Here is a 20,455-nt window from a genome sequence, read left to right on the forward strand (position 1 = left end):
TAAGAGCTGGGGTCAGAGATGAGAGCAGGAGCTGAGTGTGATAGAACTGAATGGGCTGAAATGGACCATGATGTGTGCAGGGCCACATCCAGCCTGCAGGGATGGGGCACCCACAGCCTCCATGGCCACAACTGGAAGGAAAAGGGGGGTTATGTTATATCAGCACTTCCAGCCTCCTCTAATGGCTTCTGATGTGTTCCCTGTCAGGTACAGGGAGATACAGGCTTTGCTTTGTACTATTCCAGGTTACACACGCAGCCAGCAAAGAGCAACTGAGGTGACCAGGTGATGGGACAAGGGGATGGAGCACCGAGGTGAAGCTATGGCTGCATGGAGCTGCAATGGACAGCTGCTGTTTGCAGCCTATGGCCTGATACAGCACAGCAGGACAAGGTACAGCACAGAGCACAGCAGGACGTCCATGCATCCCCTGTGAGGGCAGCTGTGATCACACACAGGACAGACCAAACCTCACATCAGTCCATTCCTTCCCTGCTCAAGTCAAGCACAAATTGCAGCCACCCATTGCACTGCAGCTGTTTGATGCTCTCAAGCAGTTCACAGCCCCCTGTTTTCCACCATACGAACAACTCCACGTTAAATACTTTTCTGCTTTTATTTTAAAAAAGAAAAATCCAGAATGGATCCAATAACAGTTTTATTATCCAGGAAATTGTTTTGCCATAAGCAAAGAACAGACACAGGATGGTGCAGGAGGCCCACACAAGTACAACCCCCACGTGGCCTCTTCTTCTATCAGAAACGTTGTAACCACATTTGCAGTCACTCATCTCCTCCAGCATCAGCTGCTCACCCAGCTGCAGATCTGAGTATTCCCTACTAACACAGCCAGCCTCAGCATTGCACTGCTCACAGGCCTCGTTACCTGCTCACAAATACTCAGATCCACCAGAATTTCAGTCTCCACCTTCTGATTTAATAACATGGTTTCTAAACTCTCATCTCGGATTTAATACACCATTGTGCCAAGTATCAGAATTAAATGCTCAGCGAGTCCCAGTGAGCCTCAGTCAAATACCACAGGGCCAAACACTTAGAGCTTCATCTTGCATGAATTAACTTCCATCATGTGACAATTTATCTAGCGGACACATCACTAAGTTTATACATTGAAGAATTTTATATATAGAATACTGCAAAAACACAGTAAGTCTGAATTCTGCCCATTTCTGCTCAGGAAGGTCCCTTCTCTCCCAAGCATCAAGAATATCCACCTCTTCTTCGTGCTCTCATCGAGGTAAGACAGGCTTCTTCTTATTGCTTCTCTTCCTTCTGATCTCCTGAACTTCCAGAACTCTCTCGCTCCGAGGCCATCTGTGATAGAATCAGTTTATTAGTCACAGTAACAACAACGTGCTTCTCGAATCCATTTTTCCCATCTGGTTACTTATAGACCCACAAGGTTTCTTCACCTTTTCTTCAATTCAAAAGGTAACTGCTCATTGGAGAACAGAAGCCATCTTTATCACTGCATGACTGCTACTAACAGGAAGGAATTATCTGCTTACACTGCAGTCTGACAGCAGGAAGGACGGCTGAGCACCATCCAGGCTGCATGGATGAATCCAGATTTTCATGGCAATAAATATCCCTTGGACAGGTTAAGTACATCTGCCAAGAAGGGCTCCAACAGGTGGACCCTTCACTATGAAGGAGGCTGAGAGAAATATCCCAGTGGTCTTATTATGGGGATTTTAGGCAGGGTGAACAGGAAACCTGCCACGCAGTCATTTAAAATATTCCAAGCATCACTTTACTACTTCAAGTACCTTGTAGACATACAGAGGAAAGCCTGATCCATGTGTTACTGGTGTTCCTTATTAATAGGTTCCGGCATCTTCCCATACAATGCTATGCAGTAATGTAACACAATCTGAGGCAGCCTATCTACAGGATGGCCAGGAGCTGCACTGACGCAGCATTACCTGCAGCACAGCCCCTGTTTGGTGGCAGGGCTCACCCCTCCTCATCCCAGCACTATAAAACACAAATGCCCATGAACCTACCTTCTTGTACGCCATTTCAAAGAGCTTCAAGGAAGCCTGCTGCAGGTTGGTTGCTGCCTGCCTAATATTTTCTCCCGTTTCAGTGTCTTTACGAGCCAGAAGTTCTCTCATTTTAGCAATTTCTTCCTTCAATTTGTTGCACTGCAAAGAAATCAGAGAAAGATGATGCAGCACCGCTCTGTTCACCCACTATCCATCCCACCCACCCAGCGGCCACAGAAAAAGATACCTTTATATTGTCAGAAGCTGCGAAGTTAGTCTCAAATTGGAGCCATATGGTCTGCAGGGACCAGCACTGCGCTCAGTTCCCAATGGGCACCTGTCCACCTCACTAAATGCACCACGGCTGGCATTAATTGGTCCCTTGTTCGCAGTTTCAGTGGAGGTGCCAAGGACAGAAAGCACTGCTGGGACTGAGTAGCCCACCAAGGAGGAGCTTGCTCTCCCTGGCACTCCTTACCAGCCAATCAGTTGCCCCAGAGCCAGAGTAAAGGGAAAAGAAAACTGATTTTCACCTGTATTTATGGCTCTGTCGGAAAGCCAACAAGTAACGCTGCTCACAAACCTGTTTAATCCCTTTGTTACACGTGGGAGGAGCAGAGAGGCAAACAAAAGCAATACAGTCTCATCCCAGCCCCTGTAGCCATCTGTCAAACCCTCCACACAGTCTGGCATCTCACTGTCAGGCTGGCACGCTGCAGGCTTGGGAAGGGAGGTTACTGGGGGACAGCTGTGCCAGCAGCGCTTGCTCAGCACTGCTCACAGCGAGGACGTGGGCAGAGTTCTCCTCATTCAGACCCATGGGATTGAGAAGGCAACTGAGGTCTGTGCCAGGCTGCTATCTCTACCCAGATCACGCAGCGCTTCTTTCAAGCGCCGCTACTCGCTTTCCTTTGGTTTTCCCCCCCAAAAAACATCACTGGGAACAGTCCCCACAGGGAACACAGATCCACTTCACTCCAAAGACAGAGAAAAAAAAAATGGAGCTAAGTGAATACAAGAACTTTCATTGCCTTCCAGGTCTCAGCTGCTGCATTCACACTACTGAGATCACCAGGACTGCACAGCAGCTCTCCTTTGTCCCTCTGCAGAGCACAGGCAGGCACAGCTTTGAGCAATGCTCTCACACAGGCCACAGCAGCCCTTATAAAGCACCGCAAGGCCAGGCCAAGGACACGATTCACGCAGGAATCTTGGATTAACAGCTTCTCAGGCTCTTAGATCTTCACTTCCACTGAATTCACACTTTGAAACGAGATATTTGCTATCATTCAAACCACATCGATATGCTTTCACATCCTCCCAGTCACACCCATCCCACTCAAGTGGGAAACCCTGGAAGTCAGTGACTGTGCTGTATTCATGCAGACTGGCAACACACAGAGCTGGAGCTGCTGGTGAGAGTCAGCTATGAATTAAATGAGATTTTGAGCAAAGATGCTGTGAAAGTATCTTACCTCCTCTACTGTTAAGGTAACACAAGGTACCTACCTCATCTGCTGGCAGCTGATCCTTGAATTCCTCCATCTTAGACTCTGTATCATGGATGATGCCTTCAGCCAGGTTTACAGCTTCCACACGTTCCTGGGTAAGAGAACTCATAAGGGCCTACTGCACACAGCACTGGTGCTACAAACTACATACATATGAACTGGCTTTTAACATTTCTTTTCCAAGCTGCCTAACTCCATTTTAGCTCCCACCCACAGTCCTTCTTTACAGCAAGGTAGAGAAATGAATAGCAAATGAGCCTTTCCTAGGTGTATTCCAGCACCACCAATGCCCAATGGGCAGTCTAAACAAGGCAAGATAGCCACAGTTCTAACTCTGGTACCCAGCAAGTCCCACTTATAGAGCTTTTAAGGCATGGAAATGCTACTTCATGCGGATTTATTCCACTCATTTTCTCCTTTAGTTCTCTCCTGATCCCTTCGCTTACTGCAGGGAAGATTTATAGGGCTGTGGGAACATCTGAGACAGGTTTGTACAGAGCAGTACACAAGGCAGTAAATTCAGTGTGCCAGCTTCAGCACTCACTACACACACGCTGGTGCTGTACCTCTGGGCAGGCCTGCCTAAAAATCAATGCTCTGTATTCAGAAGTGTAATTCAGTAGTCCTGCTCTTCTTAAACCAATTAGTTCCAACCATTAATCCTATTAATATCCCTGGTTCAGCCACTCAGCAATGGCAAGTGTCAGTCAGCCAGTGCCAGTCTGTTCTGACACTGTCAGTGAGGCTTTCTAACATCTCCTCATGGCCTCATGTGCATCAACAAGGGCAAACACTGTGATTAGAAGAATTAACACCTTTAAGATGCCAGACAGCAAGACTTGAAGGACTACTGAAAACAACTTCCCACTTAAAAAGGGAGAGGATTTGGTGCAGCTTTCATTAGCAGGTTCTATAAGTTTATAACTTATGGAGTATATAACTCCATAATAAACTCAAAAGCATCCCAAGAACCACAGAATGTCCCTCCGTGCATCTTTTCTTGCAGCTTTGGAGTGTCCACAGAATATAAGCAAGCACACATCTACATAACTGTACAAGCAAACAGCTCAAGCCTGCAGATCAGTGCTTAGGGCTCCTTCAAGGTGGTGACATATGATAGCACGTAATGGCAATATCCAGTGGGTAAACTACTAACTGCAAGATACTGCAGCAATCACTTTACCTTTCTTCGTCTGTCCTCCTCTGCATATTTCTCTGCATTCTTCACCATGTTCTCAATTTCATCTTTGCTAAGGCCTCCAGAAGACTGGATAACGACTGCAGGAGAGAAGTAATGTTAATAAAGAACGCGCTCTCATCTTTGAGGAAAGGAGATTATTGTTTCCTGAACCCTCTCACTGGCAGCTGCCTTGCTATGGGACTCCGCCCCTGTGAAGGCTCCATGGGCAATACAAAAGCAGCCAGCCTTGGGAATGGCAGTGATACAAGCAACAGGATAAAACCCCATCAGCTTAGGATCCATGCTCCCCAGCTTTGCTAGACACCTCTTGACCAGCGGTTTGCATGTCACCTTGTCTGCTCACCAGTTATTACTTCTAAAAAGTAAATGTGTACAAGAAGGCTGCAGACTAAAGGGTGTTCTAGCAGGTTAAAAAACAAAACCCAAGGAAAAATAATGAAGAATATCTGCTGCTTCAATATGCCCAAATTTCAGCATATTACAACAAAACAATGAGAAACAAAACAGGGTCACAGGATGGCTTTAGTTTACCAGATTTCTCCCTTGAGAGCTGGCACCTCCACGTTGGCAGGCTCAGCAGCCTCTGTAAGCAGCCAATACTCTGGGAGGAGCAGCGCACCCTGCACAGCTCAGGAACAAGGTGCAGGATTCCCAAACCTCCAACTTCTGTCCCCCCAGGCCACAACACACTGCTCCACACCCCTCCTTCTCAGCCCTACAGAGCATCCCAGAGCACTTACTTTGTTGTTCACGTCCAGTGCCTTTGTCCTTGGCTGACACATGAACGATACCATTAGCATCAATGTCAAAAGTGACCTCAATCTGGGGTACCCCACGTGGTGCTGGAGGAATCCCAACCTGCAAAGGACAAATGCTTAGTCATGAGCTGCCCTGCAGACACAGGCTTAGGACATGAGGCTCCAGCACTGGGCACATCATCTTGGTGATTTGCCAGCTGAATTGAAGATTAACTAAGCCTCAAAGCTGAGCCCTTCAAACACCTGTTGGCATCAGTGTTGTGAATTAGCAGTATCTCAAATTCAAGATTATTTAGATTTCCTTTAGAAGTACAAAAGGAAGGCAATCCCTTTCTTTTTGGAAGGCTCTTCTAGCAACAAGTTCAGACAGTTGTACCTGATGGAACTTTGCTGTCACTGACTAATAGCTGAGCAATCCAATCCTGCAGGGAGCTGGTTAGTCAGCCACGTGCCACACATTCAAGTCAGTGGAGCACGACTGTCCTCCAGTAGGTTGGGCAGATCCTGATTTAATTCTCATCTTTGAAACACTGGGAGAAAGCTCAGCATTCAGATTATCTGCTGCACAGGTCTAACACTGCAGAGCTCATTAGTTCTTCATGCCCAGACATGGAGACAGCTCATCTAGTGTGACTGAACCTGGCCTTAAAGCTACAGCAGCCACTGCATCAAACAACAGCATTCAGAAACTCTGAGCTCCATTTTAAATACCAGCTGTTCCGCTGCCATAGAAAAGCTGGCCAGAATCAGGCTTCACTTTCAAATCACTGCCTTTATTTTTTTAATACCACAAATAGCATCAAAGGTCCTCGGTAGGATAAATCCCTCCTTACTGCCTTCAGGGGTAACCTGACACAGAGGAAGCTCTGACCTTCTCAAAGAAAGTCATGTCTAAGGTCATGAATATTGAGTAGCCAACGTACCAAGGTGAACTGGCCAAGAAGTTTGTTGTCACTGGCCATCTCTCTCTCCCCCTGGCACACTTTAATCTCCACTTGTGTCTGCCCATCCGCAGCAGTAGAAAACACCTGTGGAAGACAAATAAAGTAACTAGACAGCTACTAAACTGCAATATGTGAATTGATTCTTGCTTTCACATTCCTATTCCTTAAAGAGCTCTGACTAAACAATAGAGCACCAAGACCAGCAACAGCCAAGTTCACTGGCATTTCATCTTAAATGCATTTGAATGTGCAAAAGCTGCCAACTCCACACCAGCAGGGCTCCAGGGGCTGGCAGCCAGCCACACAACAGAACATTGTCTCCTGAAGCAGCAAGGCTCCTGTCCCAACCCCACACCCCAGAGAGAACAAGTGTTATCAGAAGTGCACACCAGTAACCCAGCCAAGGCAAAGTGAGAGAAAGGATCTCACCCAAGTCTATTAAGGGGCCAAAGCACAGGAAAATATCTGGGGAAAAAACACTAAGAAAGGTGGCTTAATTAAGCAGGTGCTGTGCTCAGTTACAGGTCTCTACACAATTCTTCAGAATGATGTGTTGACATTCCATCATAGCACACACACACTGCAGTCCTGAGCAGGACAAACATCCCGAGATAGCTTGGCACACATTAACTCAATTCAGTTGATTCTCCACTTTTGGGCATACTAATAAGTAACAGATATTTGATGGTCAACATTCAATTTTGACTTCTAAGTTTCTCCTCTGTGAGAAGACTGTCTGCCGAGGTGCTTTTGTTGGGTGCTGAGACCACTGCAAAACATGTGGCCACTGTGATTTTGTACCTGGCTCTTCTTGGTTGGTATGGTAGTATTCCTGTTGATGAGCTTCGTGAAGACACCCCCCAGTGTCTCGATCCCCAAGGAGAGGGGAGTCACATCCAGCAGCAGCACATCAGTAACATCACCAGCTAACACACCACCTTGAATAGCTGCACCAATAGCAACGGCTTCATCAGGATTAACTGCTTTGCTAGGAGCACGGCCAAACAAATCCTGCACAGTCTGTTGCACCTGAATGGGGAGAAAGCAAAGTTCGTGTAGAGAGTGAGCCATTACTGCAGTGCTGTGCTCACAAGAACACTCCAGCTCTGGCCAAGGGTTTATATCTTTATGTTCCTGCTGCCACATAGTCCAGTGGCATGAAAGAAAGACTAAGCTTTAGGCTTGTGATTGCCCCCTAACTCCCCATCTTTCAAGCACCCTGTTAAATATACTCAATTCAGTCTAAAAATCCTTTCCTCTGGAGGTTTTCTCACAGTCAACTTAGCCAACTACAAGTCAGTTTGAGCACACACTACACCGGCGCTCTCACAAAGGACAGCTATCCTCAGAAAGGATCACCCCGTGCTTATCAAGTGGGAGTTGAGAACTGCTCCTCCAGATCTTGTACAAGACAACAATGGGCAGCACAACTGTGCAAACAGCACAAGGAAGGTCAAACACCCAGACTGCAAGGACAGCTCGTCTTGTTTCTGTATTACAAAAATCAAAAAATAAATGAAATGAAAAAGCTCTTTACTTAATGGGCTGTTTCACAGAGAGGTAGATCAGCTATGTCAGCAGACAGTCTAAGCTGCATTATTAGCTTTTCACTGCTCTGTCCCTTTGGAATGACAGGTTCACAATCGCAACAGATTGAGTGCTGAAGCATCCACAGAAGGGAATGCAGTAATGTGTCACCAGCAGTGCCACAGCTCAGTAGTTCATTTCTCTCCCTTACAGAGAAAAGTGTGGGAGCTGGTTCCTGTTCACAGCTTCCCTCCTCCCTGAGAGGGCTCATCAGGCAGACACTGACACAGGTGAGCATCGCATGCCTGGGAAACTGCACCATAAGCAAATGTCTCTGCTGATGTGCAGCGGCACTGGGCATCTGCAGGCAGTGTTTGCTGAAGAGGAAGACACTTTATGCTCAACCATATAATTAACTGCAAGTCTCTCTCTCTCTGGAGGTAAATTTTACAGCAGCACAAAAGAACCATTACATCTAACCACCCATTTTGTGTTTCCTGGAGTGCTGGCCACGTGAGCACTCTGATGAAGGCAAGTTCTCTCCCAGCAGGGGTGAAGCAAACAAAAACATATATGAGGGAACACTGTGTACTATGCACAACATACAGGTACTGATCTCAGAGCCAGAGCTGTAACTCTGGCTTCAGACACTCAGGAAAGCTCTAAGTACAGGAGCTGTATATAAATGGGGGAAATAAAACTTGTAACTAAGAAGTATTTAATAGTGTCTCCTGCTCCCAAAGGGTACATAATGTCCCAGGAGGGTTTCCCCACTTCCAGAATTGCTTTTCTCACTTTATATGTGGTTATCCTCTTTCATTTCCTAGCTGGAACAGCCTGGGCTTTGGGAAGGTTACTCCAAGTTCAGCTTTGCTCACAGCAGCAGCTTTTGCTTATCTTCTCCCTCTGGTTCCCCTGCCTGTGTGACCTTCTGCACTTATTAACATACCAACTGCAGCCACTCCATTACAGGACGGGGAGAAAAAAAACAAACTTAAAAGCCCAACCAAACCCCGAATCATTGCCAACAGGATTGGTGGTTTTTTTGTTGTTCTTATGATCGCTGTAGAAAATGTTCACCTGTATCTGTGAAGACAGCAGCATGCACACATGTTCAGCACTGACTTCAGGGGAGCTAGACAGTAGTCTGCATTGCTCTGAACAAAAACGTTACCAGAAGGCAGTGCCTTATCTGCAAGACGGTGCATGTCAGCAGAACAAGCCTCTAAGTTACTTGGAGCTTATCACCGTAACACCAGGGCCAGGTGTTAGGTAATGAGTGTTCAGAACAGCCAAGTAAATGTACTTGACAACAGCCACGTGAAGAAAGCTACTAGAAAGCAAAGACTACCAAGCAGCCATTACTGAAGTGGAATTCAGTGTGTGATAAAGGTGGAAAGGAAAAAACATTCTGTACATCTCACCAATACCTCACATGTTCAGTCAACAACAGAAAATCAAGCTGAATTTTCAGTTCCCAATGCTTCCCCCACTCGTCTTTTTAAACTGCAACAAGATACAGCCCCCAGAACCATGCTGAGCAGCAGGAGCAGCGTGCCTCACCACCCCTTTCATGTGGCTACTTGGCACATCTGCTCCTGGGGTCTTCAACTACTGGAGCTATGAGGTTACCAGACACTCAGCTTTACTGCTACAGATCACCCTTAACAGCAAGGAGTTCCAGCTGTGTCAGGGCAAGGACAGCCCATACCTTTGGCATTCTGGTCATGCCACCCACGAGGATGACTTCACCGATGTCACTCTTGCTGACTTCAGCATCCTGCATGGCTTTCTGGCATGGTGCTACTGTCCTTTTGATCAGATCCGCCACAATGCCCTCAAACTGTGAGCGACTCAGTTTCATGTTCAAATGCTTTGGTCCAGAGGCATCCATAGTAAGGTATGGCAAGTTAATATCCGTCTGCAGCACAAAAACAGTGTGAAAAGCAGGAATGGAAAGAGAGGCAACTCCCCATAGATTTCAGATCAGGTTCTGTTCTACATCTACATCTTCTACATGCTATTTTACTTTACAAACAGCGTGCTCAGAAATAGGGAGGACAAGGCCGAAAGGAAGCTGCCTTCCCTTCAGCACTGAAGATGCTGTTTTTGTTTTTTTTTTCCTGGTGAGCACAGACTGTATTTGCCAGCTCTGGAGCCTGCTAACACAGAGCCTGCTATGTCTCTGGCAGAACTATGCAACCATTGTGACTGGCCTGAACCTCGAGCTATGAGCTTCCCAACAGCCAACAAATAAAGTTTATTCAAAACCTAGAAACTGGCAGAATCCCCATTTCAATTGCTATATAACTGACCTTAATTTCACTTCGAGAATATCACACCCTTAGCTTACTGCCTCTCCAGATTCTCACTCAGTAGCGAATAATGGATGTGCTTGAATATATTAAGATACAAAATGGGTGAAAAAGGCATACAGGCTGCTTATTCTCTAGATAAGGCCTCTGCTGGGGAATAAGATTCTTTATAGAAATTGGTTCTTGTTATTAGTTCAGTGGTGGGAATAGCATCACAAGATTTTGGAACTGCTCACACGAAGCCACAAGTACTTCCAGTAACAGAGCAGTACCAGCTGCAACTAAATTCTCATATTTCAGATGTAAGTTGGGAACAAGGTGACATTCCCTGCAAGATGAGAAAACACGGCATCAGAACAAAAGCAAAATCCAGCATCTGTGATCACTCCCTGCTTTCCAACAACTGATTTTGCTCCTAAGCACACTCTGTGAGGTTATCCCACTGAAGAACTTTCAGTTCAACTGATGCCACTTGACTGAAGTTTCTCCGTTAGCACAGGAGAAAAGCAGCTACTTCAGAGTTATGGGACCAGAAATAATGCAGAACAGTGCAGTAAAACGTTTTGATGGTCTGCTTTGAACCCAGCCACCTACCTGCACAGATGAAGAAAGCTCACACTTTGCTTTCTCTGATGCTTCTCTCACCCTTTGAAGGGCCATGTTGTCTTTAGTCAAGTCAACACCTGTCTAAGCAACAAAAAAAATTTAAGTTAGCAGTGAGTCACAAAGAGCTTTCCTTCATTGCAGTTCATATTTTTAATCAATCCTGACTGCAAAAATGTTTGTACAAATACACCCTGACATGTTCTGCTGGTATCTCTACTGGCAAACTCCTCTAGCATTTCAAAAATGTCTGCTAGCCCTCCCTGCTCTGGAAGAGATCATCTAGTAAGATACTGATAAAAGGCTACAAAAGCTGCTGTATCACAGAATACAAAGGCAAGGATTCACAATGGAGTTGGAATTACACTGAAATTTCCCCATAGCCAACAATGTACTGCATGCATCTGTGCTGACACATTCCATTAGTCCACAGGATCACATCAGTAAAAGTAAAGCAGATTAAACGCAGGATAATTAAAGAATCACAGAATCATAGGGGTTAAAAGGGACTTCTGGGCATCATCTAGACCAGCATTCCGATAAAGTAGGTTCCCTACAGTAAACTGCAGAAGAAAACATTCAGGTGGGTTTTAAGTATCTGCAGAGAAGGAGACTCCATAACCCCTCTGGGCCGTCTGTTCTGCTCCATCACCCTCACAGAAAACAAGTTTTCCCTCATGTTCAGATGGAACTTCCTGCATTCTGGCCTGTGCCAGTTGACCCAGCTCATCTCACTAGGAACCAGCAAAAAAACCCATGGCCCTATCCACTTGACACCTGCCCTTTAGATATTTATAAGCACTGATCGGATCCCTTCTCTATCTTCCCCAGGCTAAACAGTCCCGCCACGTCAGGAGGCAAAAAGCAGTAATCCTACTATTTAATCTATCTTCCAGGAGAGGAACATCCAGCCTCAAGAAAATAAATGTAAGAACAGGATGTCAGGTGTCTTCAACAGTTTGTAAATTTCGATTGTACCACAGATCCCAAATGAAGCTCTAAGATTTTATCAAAATTCCCATCTTTATGTACCACCTAAGTGATGTTAGAAGACAATGCAATGCAAGGTTGAATTCTGATGAGATGTCTTACCTCTCTCTTGAACTCTTTAACAATATACTGTAGCAAAGCCTGGTCGAAATCTTCTCCACCTAAGAAAGTGTCACCGTTGGTTGACTTCACCTCAAAGACTCCCTTCTGGATTTCCAAAATGGAAATATCAAAAGTGCCACCACCCAAGTCGTAAACTGCAATGCTACAAGAACAGACGGAGAAAAACATCACTATCTAAACAAAGTAGCGTGGCTCAGAAACCACTCCCACCAGGAGATGGAAGTGTGCAGAATTCATGCTGCTGTCCACAGAAGTTAAAAGCTTTTTTGTAAAGGTAACAATAAGCAGGTTACAGTGTGAACGTTCTTTGAGTGCAGTGAGCCTGGGTAGAAGTTTTTGCTGCAGAATGTGCTATGCAATGATGGCGCATAACCTTGCTGTCCCGAGCCACACTTATCAACCTCACCAGCAGGTAAAATAATTACACTGACACTCAGCTTTGTTATTAAGCTGTAGCTGCAAGTGATGAACTTCCTCAGTCTAATAGAGTCAGCATGGGATACAGGTGACATTACATAGCACAATTCACTTCTGAGAGTCTACTTTGGCTGAATTCCAACCAGCAATTAAGATAAAAATAAAGATGCATTTACAAAACAAATTACAGCATGCTGATTTAATTGAGGGTGTTACAAACAGGCACTTACATTTTGTCTTCAGACTTGTCCAGACCATAGGCAAGAGCAGCTGCTGTTGGTTCATTAATCACCCTTAAAACATTCAGGCCAGAGATCTGCCCAGCATCTTTCGTAGCCTAATGTGGGAAAGGAAGAAAAAAAGCACTGAGAACTGGTACTAAATACAGTTATAAGCCTGAAAATCTTAGGGCTTGCTGAATACCTGTCTCTGAGAATCATTGAAATAAGCAGGAACTGTAATCACAGCATTCTTTGCTGGGTGCCCCAGGTAGTTTTCTGGAGGGAAAAAAAAGAAAAAAAGACAAAACAAAGTTATCTGTAAAGTGAAAAGAATACCAACACTGCTGCTACTTAGTTTGAAATCATATTCCTGAGTTGCAGCCTGGGAGGCACAAAGACTAGAAGTCTGCATGGAAAAGGAGCTCCCCCTTCTGAAGCAAGGGTGCTACATTCAATCCAATTTAAAATAAAAACACTTCAATTGGAATTCTATTTTGATATAGATGTAAAGCATTAATATCTTCCAAAGACTGAAGCAGACACACTGAGCCGCCTTGAGGCCCACCACCAAACCCCTCCCACAGTCTGCTCCCCAGGACACCTCACTATGCAAGAATTCCCATGTCAAATAAAGTTTCCTTATGTTTGCAGCACAGCCAGTTACCAATTCACAGCACTGGGCTCACATTCGTATTTACACATAGCAAAGACAGAACTGTACCAACCTGCAGTCTCCTTCATCTTCATTAGTACAAAGGCACCAATTTGGCTTGGAGAATACAGCTTCCCATGGGCCTCTACCCAGGCATCACCATTGGAGGCACGGACAATTTTAAATGGAACGTTTTTACTAAAAATATAAAATATATAGAGAGAGTAAGGAAAAACAATAACGCCACATGGAATTTCTGTTTCAACAGAAAAAGCACAAAGCCACCACAATAAGCACCATCAGAACAACACATGCAAGTTCTAGACAAAGAATACTGAAGTATTCAGGTCCAGGGTGCCCCAGAAGTACCAATATACTTCTGTCCTTATTCAGCTACAGCATTTAATCAGAAGCCTTAGGCACAATCATAGACCACTGATTCTAAATACTCTCAGGAATGCAAAAAGTCTCCTTTGGCAGATGCTGACTGTTGAGCACAGTGCCTGAGGGAGAAAGTCCAAGTGCTGTTCCACTTGATTACTTCTCTAAAAACATTAAAATAAAAATATAGCACGGCCCCCAGAAAATAAGCAGTAAAGCTTTGAGACATGAGGGCATACCTCCCTTACCACCCAGCCACCACTCAAACTGCTTCACCCAAACAAGGGCAATGTCTGGTCACATTACACAGCACTGTATTTTCTTTTTCCTGCCACCCCCCCAATCACTTACATATCCTTCTTCACTTCAGAGTCATCAAAGCGCCTCCCAATGAGCCTCTTGGTAGCATAGAAGGTGTTATGAGGATTAGTTACTGCCTGCCGCTTGGCTGGCATTCCAACCAAGCGCTCACCATCAGCTGTGAAGGCAACAACCGAAGGCGTTGTCCTGGCACCTTCAGAGTTCTCCAGCACCTATGTAAAAACCACAAGAGGACACCATCAGAAAGCACTGCCTCTGAAAACACTAATTCAGCTGTAAAGATGGGGTTGATTTATCTGCTCTTACTTACTTTGGCTTGTTTACCTTCCATAACAGCCACACAGGAGTTGGTTGTACCCAAATCGATTCCAATAACAGCGCCCTTAATTGCTTCTGAGCTGTAAAGCACATGACAGGATAAATAACATTACTACTAAAGGAAGGCAGCTAACTAAATAACAACAACCTTTCTGTTGTGAAGGCAGGATGAACTCGTTTTTGACCAGACACTGAAGCAAACCCATGTTCTATCTCAGACCATGACATGCCCTCCAACTCTTACACTGGATTTTAAACTATGGGCTCTCTATTCAATCAGACCACTTACAGCACAATGTTTAAGTACAAAAAATGCTATTATTTCAACAAGTAAGTCTTGGCCATGTGAGTTCTCAACATCCATTAAGATTTCGATGTAAAGTAAGTTGTGTTTAATTCCAGCCCTTCTCACATGAAGTCTCCTGGACCTGTTTTGGGTTTCTTTTGATTTTCACACTCAAACTTGAATCTACCTGGACTCAAGATGCAAGTAAACTGGGTGAGTTCATTTATAATTGCTTAGCATGGAGTGAACAACACAACACATAAAGACAAAATGAGCTAAGCCTAAGCAGAATTCTCTGAGAAAGAGAGAAATAACCACCTTTTGATCCTAAAAAGCAATAAATTAATGATAGCGACTTTCACACAAGGCAAACTTGAACCTCCCTCTTCCTTCTAGGAAGGCTGTGTTACCACTTTCAAGGCTAGAAAGAACTCCTGACTCAACAGCTCTCCTTCATAAACAAAGCCACATTCTGGGACAAGAAGCACACAGCAGCAGGGCTGGTTATTACCAGGACATCACCTGCTTGCTCCCACAGTGTCTGTCTGCCCTAACCACACTCATACAACATAAAGTGATCTTGAAAACACACAACTGCTTGGTTTCTTTGTACTGAACAGAGCTGGGCAGTTTTCCTGACCTAAACAGCCTTCCCATTCTGTGTCCAGAGTCAGCACTGCCCAAGAGACACCTGACTGAGTTACACAACTGCTGTTCTTTACTCACTATCTTGTTAAAAAAGCAAGCAATTAACATGCACAAAGTGATGGAAGTGAGCTTGATGTGCAGTGAGATGGAGGCACACATCATCATCCTGCCTTCACAGGAGCGTAAAACAACTTGTTCCAGGTGTTACATCTCATTCATTCCATCAAATACATCTCAGCAACGTGCATCCTGTGAGTGCTGCAGCCTTAGAACTGCGGTAGTAACAGGTTCTGGTAGCACCACGCTGGTTTTGCTGCTTCAGCGCCTCAGTTCTGAGCTGAAAACAGTGAGAATTAACACTAAACACAGACATGGATAAACAGGGCGACACTTACGCGTATCTTCTGCTGGCCGCCGCTCTGAGGACATTCTGACTGAGGCCATTCCAGAAGGTCTATAAAACAAAGAGGGACGTTCAGAAACCAACACTGCAGGACTTCCAGGGGAGAACAACTCCTGCAGTAACGCAGCCCTATTGCAACAGCCCAGCTTCTTGTTTTAACATTAAACACAAGCAGAAACGTAAGGAATCACAGAATGATCAAGGTTGGAAAAGAGCTAGAAGATCATCTAGTCCATTACAAATACTTCCTGGCTAAATCATATTCATCAACACCACATCCAAGTGTTTCTTGAACACCCCCATGGTCAGTGACTCCACCAGCTCCCTGTGCAGTGCATCCCAATGCCTGACCACCCTTTCTGAGTAGTAATATATCCTAATATCCAGCTTGAATCTCCCCTGGTGCAGCTTAAACTCATTCCCTCTAGTTCTATCATGGGTTACACAAGAGAAGAGGCCAACACCAGCTCACCACAACCCCCCTTCAGGAATATAGAGAGCTATAGAGCCTCCTCTTCTCCATGCTGAACAACCCCAGCTCCCTCATCCTCTCCTTGTAAGGCCTGTGCTCCAGACCCCTCCCCAGCTTTATAACCCTCCTCTGAACGCGTTTCAGGGCCTCAATATCTTCCTTGCAGTGAGGCCCAGCCCTGTAGGCCGCGCTGTCCGCCATCACCCCCCCATACACACACACTCCCCCCCCAAGGCCAGGCCGTGCCGTTCCCGGTTCCCCTGACCCCCCTCACGTACCTGCGCGATGCCGGGCGCTGCGGGCACGGGGCCGCCCCTGGGTAGCAGCAGGGGCAGGCGGGCAGCTCGGCTGGCGGCCATCATGGCGGAGCGGGAAGGACGAGGAGCGCGGAACCGCTTCTGGAAGCCTCTACCACGTGGGTTGCGGGGGGGGGGGGGGGAAGAGATAGCAGAAGGACCCACGGTGTGGGCTGACTGAGAGGTTGCCTGCTGGCAGCGCTCACTCTCAGGGTGTTGTTATCAAGCTGCAGCCAGCACGAAGCTGTGTGGAGCTGGTGAGAGGATGGGAGAGAATAATCGAGCTCTTCCCGCACAGCTTGATGGAGGAACGAGAGCCGATGTGTCGCGCTGCACACAGGCACCGCCGCGGGCAGCCCGGGGCCTCAGAGCGGCCGCGCACTCAAGGTCGGACAGGATAAAGCGAGAGCGATTGCAGCGGCATTGCGTCAGGGGGCGGATGCGCATGCGCAGTTTTACCAAAGGAGCCGCATGCGCGCAGCGCCCTGTGCCTGTGCGGCCATACTGCGCATGCGCGGGGCTCCTGCGGGCATCTTAGTGCTGCATGGGGGGGAGTGATGGAGCCATGAGTGAGATCTGTACAGTGCTATGGGGGCACAGTGCTATGGGGGCACAGTGCTATGGGGGCTGCCAGGGGGCTGCAGCCCAAGGGGGAGATTAGGGGACACCCCCAGGCCCTGCAGGGTCAGCATCCCCATCCAACAGCCCACATAGCATACACTGGTTTAACATATGCCTGGCTAACAGCTCGCTGTGTGCTCCTGCAGGGCTCAGAGGGACTGACAGCATCCATGTGTTGTGCTGATGGGAAGCCGTGGTGCTGGGTGAGCAGTCAGACACATACAGCACTGCCAGGCCATGGGGCAGGGGCTGGGCTCACCCACATGGTCCCACATGCCATGCAGTGCTGTGTGTCACCCACTGCCATGTCATGTAGGGACCGGTATCACCCACTGCCTTACAAACATGGGTTTCAACCCGCTGCTATGCCAGGCAGGAATGTGTGTCACCCGCTGCTGTGCCAGGCAGGGGCAGCAGACAGCCATGGTAGCGCTGCTCACACACCGCTCCCTGCATCGTGATCCTGAGAGAGTGACAGCTTAATTCACATCACTGACAGCTCCCAAGCATTGGCAGGGCTGCAATTAAAACACAAGCGAGCTTATGTGCACTGCTCCAGGAGCTCTCTGCACTGCTGCTCCGTGCTGCCCGGTTATGCTGGGAAGAAGCTTCACCCTGGGCTTGGTGGGAAGTGAGCCCAAACTGCTCCCAGGGGAACTACAGGGGAATGTATTTCAGCAGCCACTGCAAGGGGTGGCAAAACAAAAGGAAATCCTCCTGCTCTGAAGGTGTAAGCGATGCCATTCCCCTTGGATGATCCACAGTGGGACCACTGCATCCACAGCGCAGAGCCACAGATGTGGTGCAAAGGAGCTGCCCATGGGGACCTGACTTGTTGCCTTCCTGCCATACCTGAGGTGGTTTAAGCACAGCCAGGGCTGGTCCCACGTCCTACAGGATCCTACATCCAGCAGGATCAGCAGCCCAGCATCACTTGGACTCTCCCAAGAGCGGAGCGGGGCTGTAACTGGTTTCCTTAAGAGAGCTTCGAGCTGCTTTGCCATATCTGTCAGCTCCACAGGCATCTGTCTGAAGGATGTCACTGTAAACGGTGAAACACAGGGAGGTCGCTCCCCTTCTCAAAGGGAGAAGCATGTCTGAGGCGTCTGTCAGCGCTGAGGCAGCCCGGAGCCTTCAGCATGACAAGGCCCACAGGGAATCCACGTTAGCATCCACATCCATTACTTCCCGTCAGCAGGGACTGAAGATGCTTCCTGCTCTCCTGCTCCTACATGAAGTCACCCTGAGTGGGGAAGGCATGGCTTGAGGTGCCTTGGTACAGGGAAGCCTGCGGAGGCAGCTGTCAGAAAGTGGCACTTCTGTTGCTTTCCTGTGCCCTGACATGGAGTCTGATGGAAAGAGCAGGGACTGGGCACAGCAGGAGGCCAAGCAGAGTCCCACCATGCTTGGTGTGCAAGAGAAGCTCATGTTTGAATTGGAGGTTATCTCATGTGCCTATGGTGCACAGGAGCAATGAGAAGAGGGCATAAATAAAGCCCCCCAGCTGCAGGGAGGTGTTTCTCCTTGGTTTGGGTATCTAGCAGTTCCTGTGCCCCACTGTAGTAATGAACTACACCAGATGCTTGGTTAGCTTGTTGTCTTGGGAGGACTGCAGCAAGAACATTAAGGGTTTGGGGTGGGCATTCAGCACTGAGCTGTTTGACACCACAGCATCCTTCCTGGTTTCCTCCTGTGGTGCCGATGGGACTGGCAACAGGCAGCAGCCTGTGGAGCATCATATAATGTGTCAGGAAGTAATGCAGAAGCAACAGAACCGGCTTGCAGACACAAAGGCTGCCCACAAGCCTGCCAGCAGCTCACCAGACCTTCTCCTTGCAGTGCTTGTGGCTGAGACCTGTCACTCAACCAAGGACGCAGCAACCAGAGGGAGCAGCAAACCGCATCTCACCCCTGCACGACTGCGGCTGCTGTAATAAGGATACGAGGTGCCTCCAGGAACCATAATAATGAGAGCAATTAGCATGTTACAAACGAAAACTTCCAAATGCAGTACTCTGCAGATTTTCTTTGCCCTGATCTGAAGCAGCTGAGGTACAAAGAGCAGTTCGAGGGGGGCAAAGCAATGCTGACAGCTGTCTGTCTGTCCTGCTGCTCTGAAGGTCACACCAAGCTGTGCCACACTGGTGTGGTGGGAGGCTGAGCCAGCAGGAGAGCCCTGGGGACCTTGACAAGGCTTTGCTTCGTGCTTGCCCTGGCTTAAGCCTGTCCTGTGCTGTGCTGGTGTGATTCACCTCTCGCCCTGCCTGATTCATGATGGGCTTCTCACCATCTCTCCCAGATATCCCACAGCTCCCAGCATGAGCCCAAGGGTCCACGTCCCTCCACACTCCCAAGTCTCTCCACTCCTTTTTCCCTCTCTGCTGTTTGCAGAGCCATGCTTTTAGATTTCTATCAGCTGTGGGAACACACAGTCCTCCCTACACCCTCTGGCCATCACGAGGCACAGAGGGCAGCCCCTCTGCACCCTCTTGTAACCACACTGTTCCCTCCTGCAGCAGTTCCCCCTCGCTGCCCTTTTACCATGCCAGTTTAACCTGCTCCCTGTGTTTGCATCCATCAGCCATCACTGCCCATCCCTGATGCAACCCAGAGGATGCAAAATCCCCAGCCAGCACGAGTCCTCATGTAGTGTCTTTATCCTTTAACAGTACAGGGTGTTTTTTTCTTATTGTTGTGTTGTGGGTTGTTTTTTCTTTTAATCTGAAAGTGTTATAAATCACTCCATTAATACATCCTTACCATTTCCATTGTCGTCTCCTAAATATGCCTCCTCTCCTTTGTAAGCTACGAGGCAGAAAGCTTCGTGCAGCTCTGCTTTGTGCTGGCTGCCTGCATGTGAGGCGGGGGGAGACGGCCCTTCCCCAGCTGCCAGGGCTGTGCTGGAAACTCCTGCTGGAGCAACCGAGGCCAGGTAGAGCCTCCCATTTATTTTATGCTCACAGTTACAACAATTTCATTTTGAAATCAGCCCCATGAGAGGCATGAAAAAAAATGAGGAACATTTGGAGGAGAAAAATTCCTGATTTGGGTTTAAGAGAGAATTCACTCATTCTCTGCTACCTTGGCAATAAGACAGTGAGAGGGGGGGAAGAAATAAGAAGCCATTCACATTCCTGACTCCCTCCTCTCCAGTAGCACCAAGGTTTGTTTCAAAGAGCTACAATGCTGGTTTTTACAGCATAAATAAACAGTGAATGTGTCTCCCCTGAAACAGCAGAACAAGGACATACCCAGGCAGCCTCCAGCCTCATCCCCTCTCCTCCCCCTGCCATACCAGCCTTGCTCAGCCCCTTTGTTCCTAACAGAGAACATGTCCCACAGCACCTTGGCTCCATCTTAAGGAGCTTCCCCAGCCCCTGCACCACTCCTCCCTGCCACCCCCATGGGACAGCCCCACTGCAGCCCCCAGAGCAGCAA

At 47.5% G+C, this 20,455-nt stretch overlaps 1 protein-coding gene and 1 non-coding gene across 2 annotated transcripts; both read right to left on the reverse strand.

Moving 5' to 3' along the window:
- Positions 1-602: 602 nt before the first annotated feature.
- HSPA9 (heat shock protein family A (Hsp70) member 9) lies at positions 603-16,515 on the reverse strand. The gene is made up of 17 exons (XM_015876197.3): positions 16,379-16,515; positions 15,621-15,679; positions 14,284-14,371; positions 14,004-14,185; positions 13,345-13,469; positions 12,822-12,895; positions 12,629-12,735; positions 11,961-12,123; positions 10,860-10,952; positions 9,662-9,871; positions 7,225-7,452; positions 6,403-6,507; positions 5,462-5,579; positions 4,704-4,798; positions 3,519-3,611; positions 2,028-2,168; positions 603-1,335 (listed from the first exon to the last, which is right to left on the reverse strand). Exons 1-17 carry the CDS (start codon positions 16,460-16,462, stop codon positions 1,276-1,278), a joined length of 2,025 nt encoding a protein of 674 aa, XP_015731683.1. The 5' UTR covers positions 16,463-16,515; the 3' UTR covers positions 603-1,275.
- On the reverse strand, positions 6,933-6,996 carry LOC116654078 (small nucleolar RNA SNORD63). Its single transcript, XR_004308954.1, has one exon. It is a non-coding gene; the product is annotated as a small nucleolar RNA SNORD63 (small nucleolar RNA).
- Positions 16,516-20,455: the final 3,940 nt, after the last annotated feature.

This window comes from Coturnix japonica, chromosome 18 (assembly GCF_054131305.1).
Source record: "Coturnix japonica strain WE chromosome 18, WE-NBRP24, whole genome shotgun sequence".
Taxonomy (NCBI): domain Eukaryota; kingdom Metazoa; phylum Chordata; class Aves; order Galliformes; family Phasianidae; genus Coturnix; species Coturnix japonica.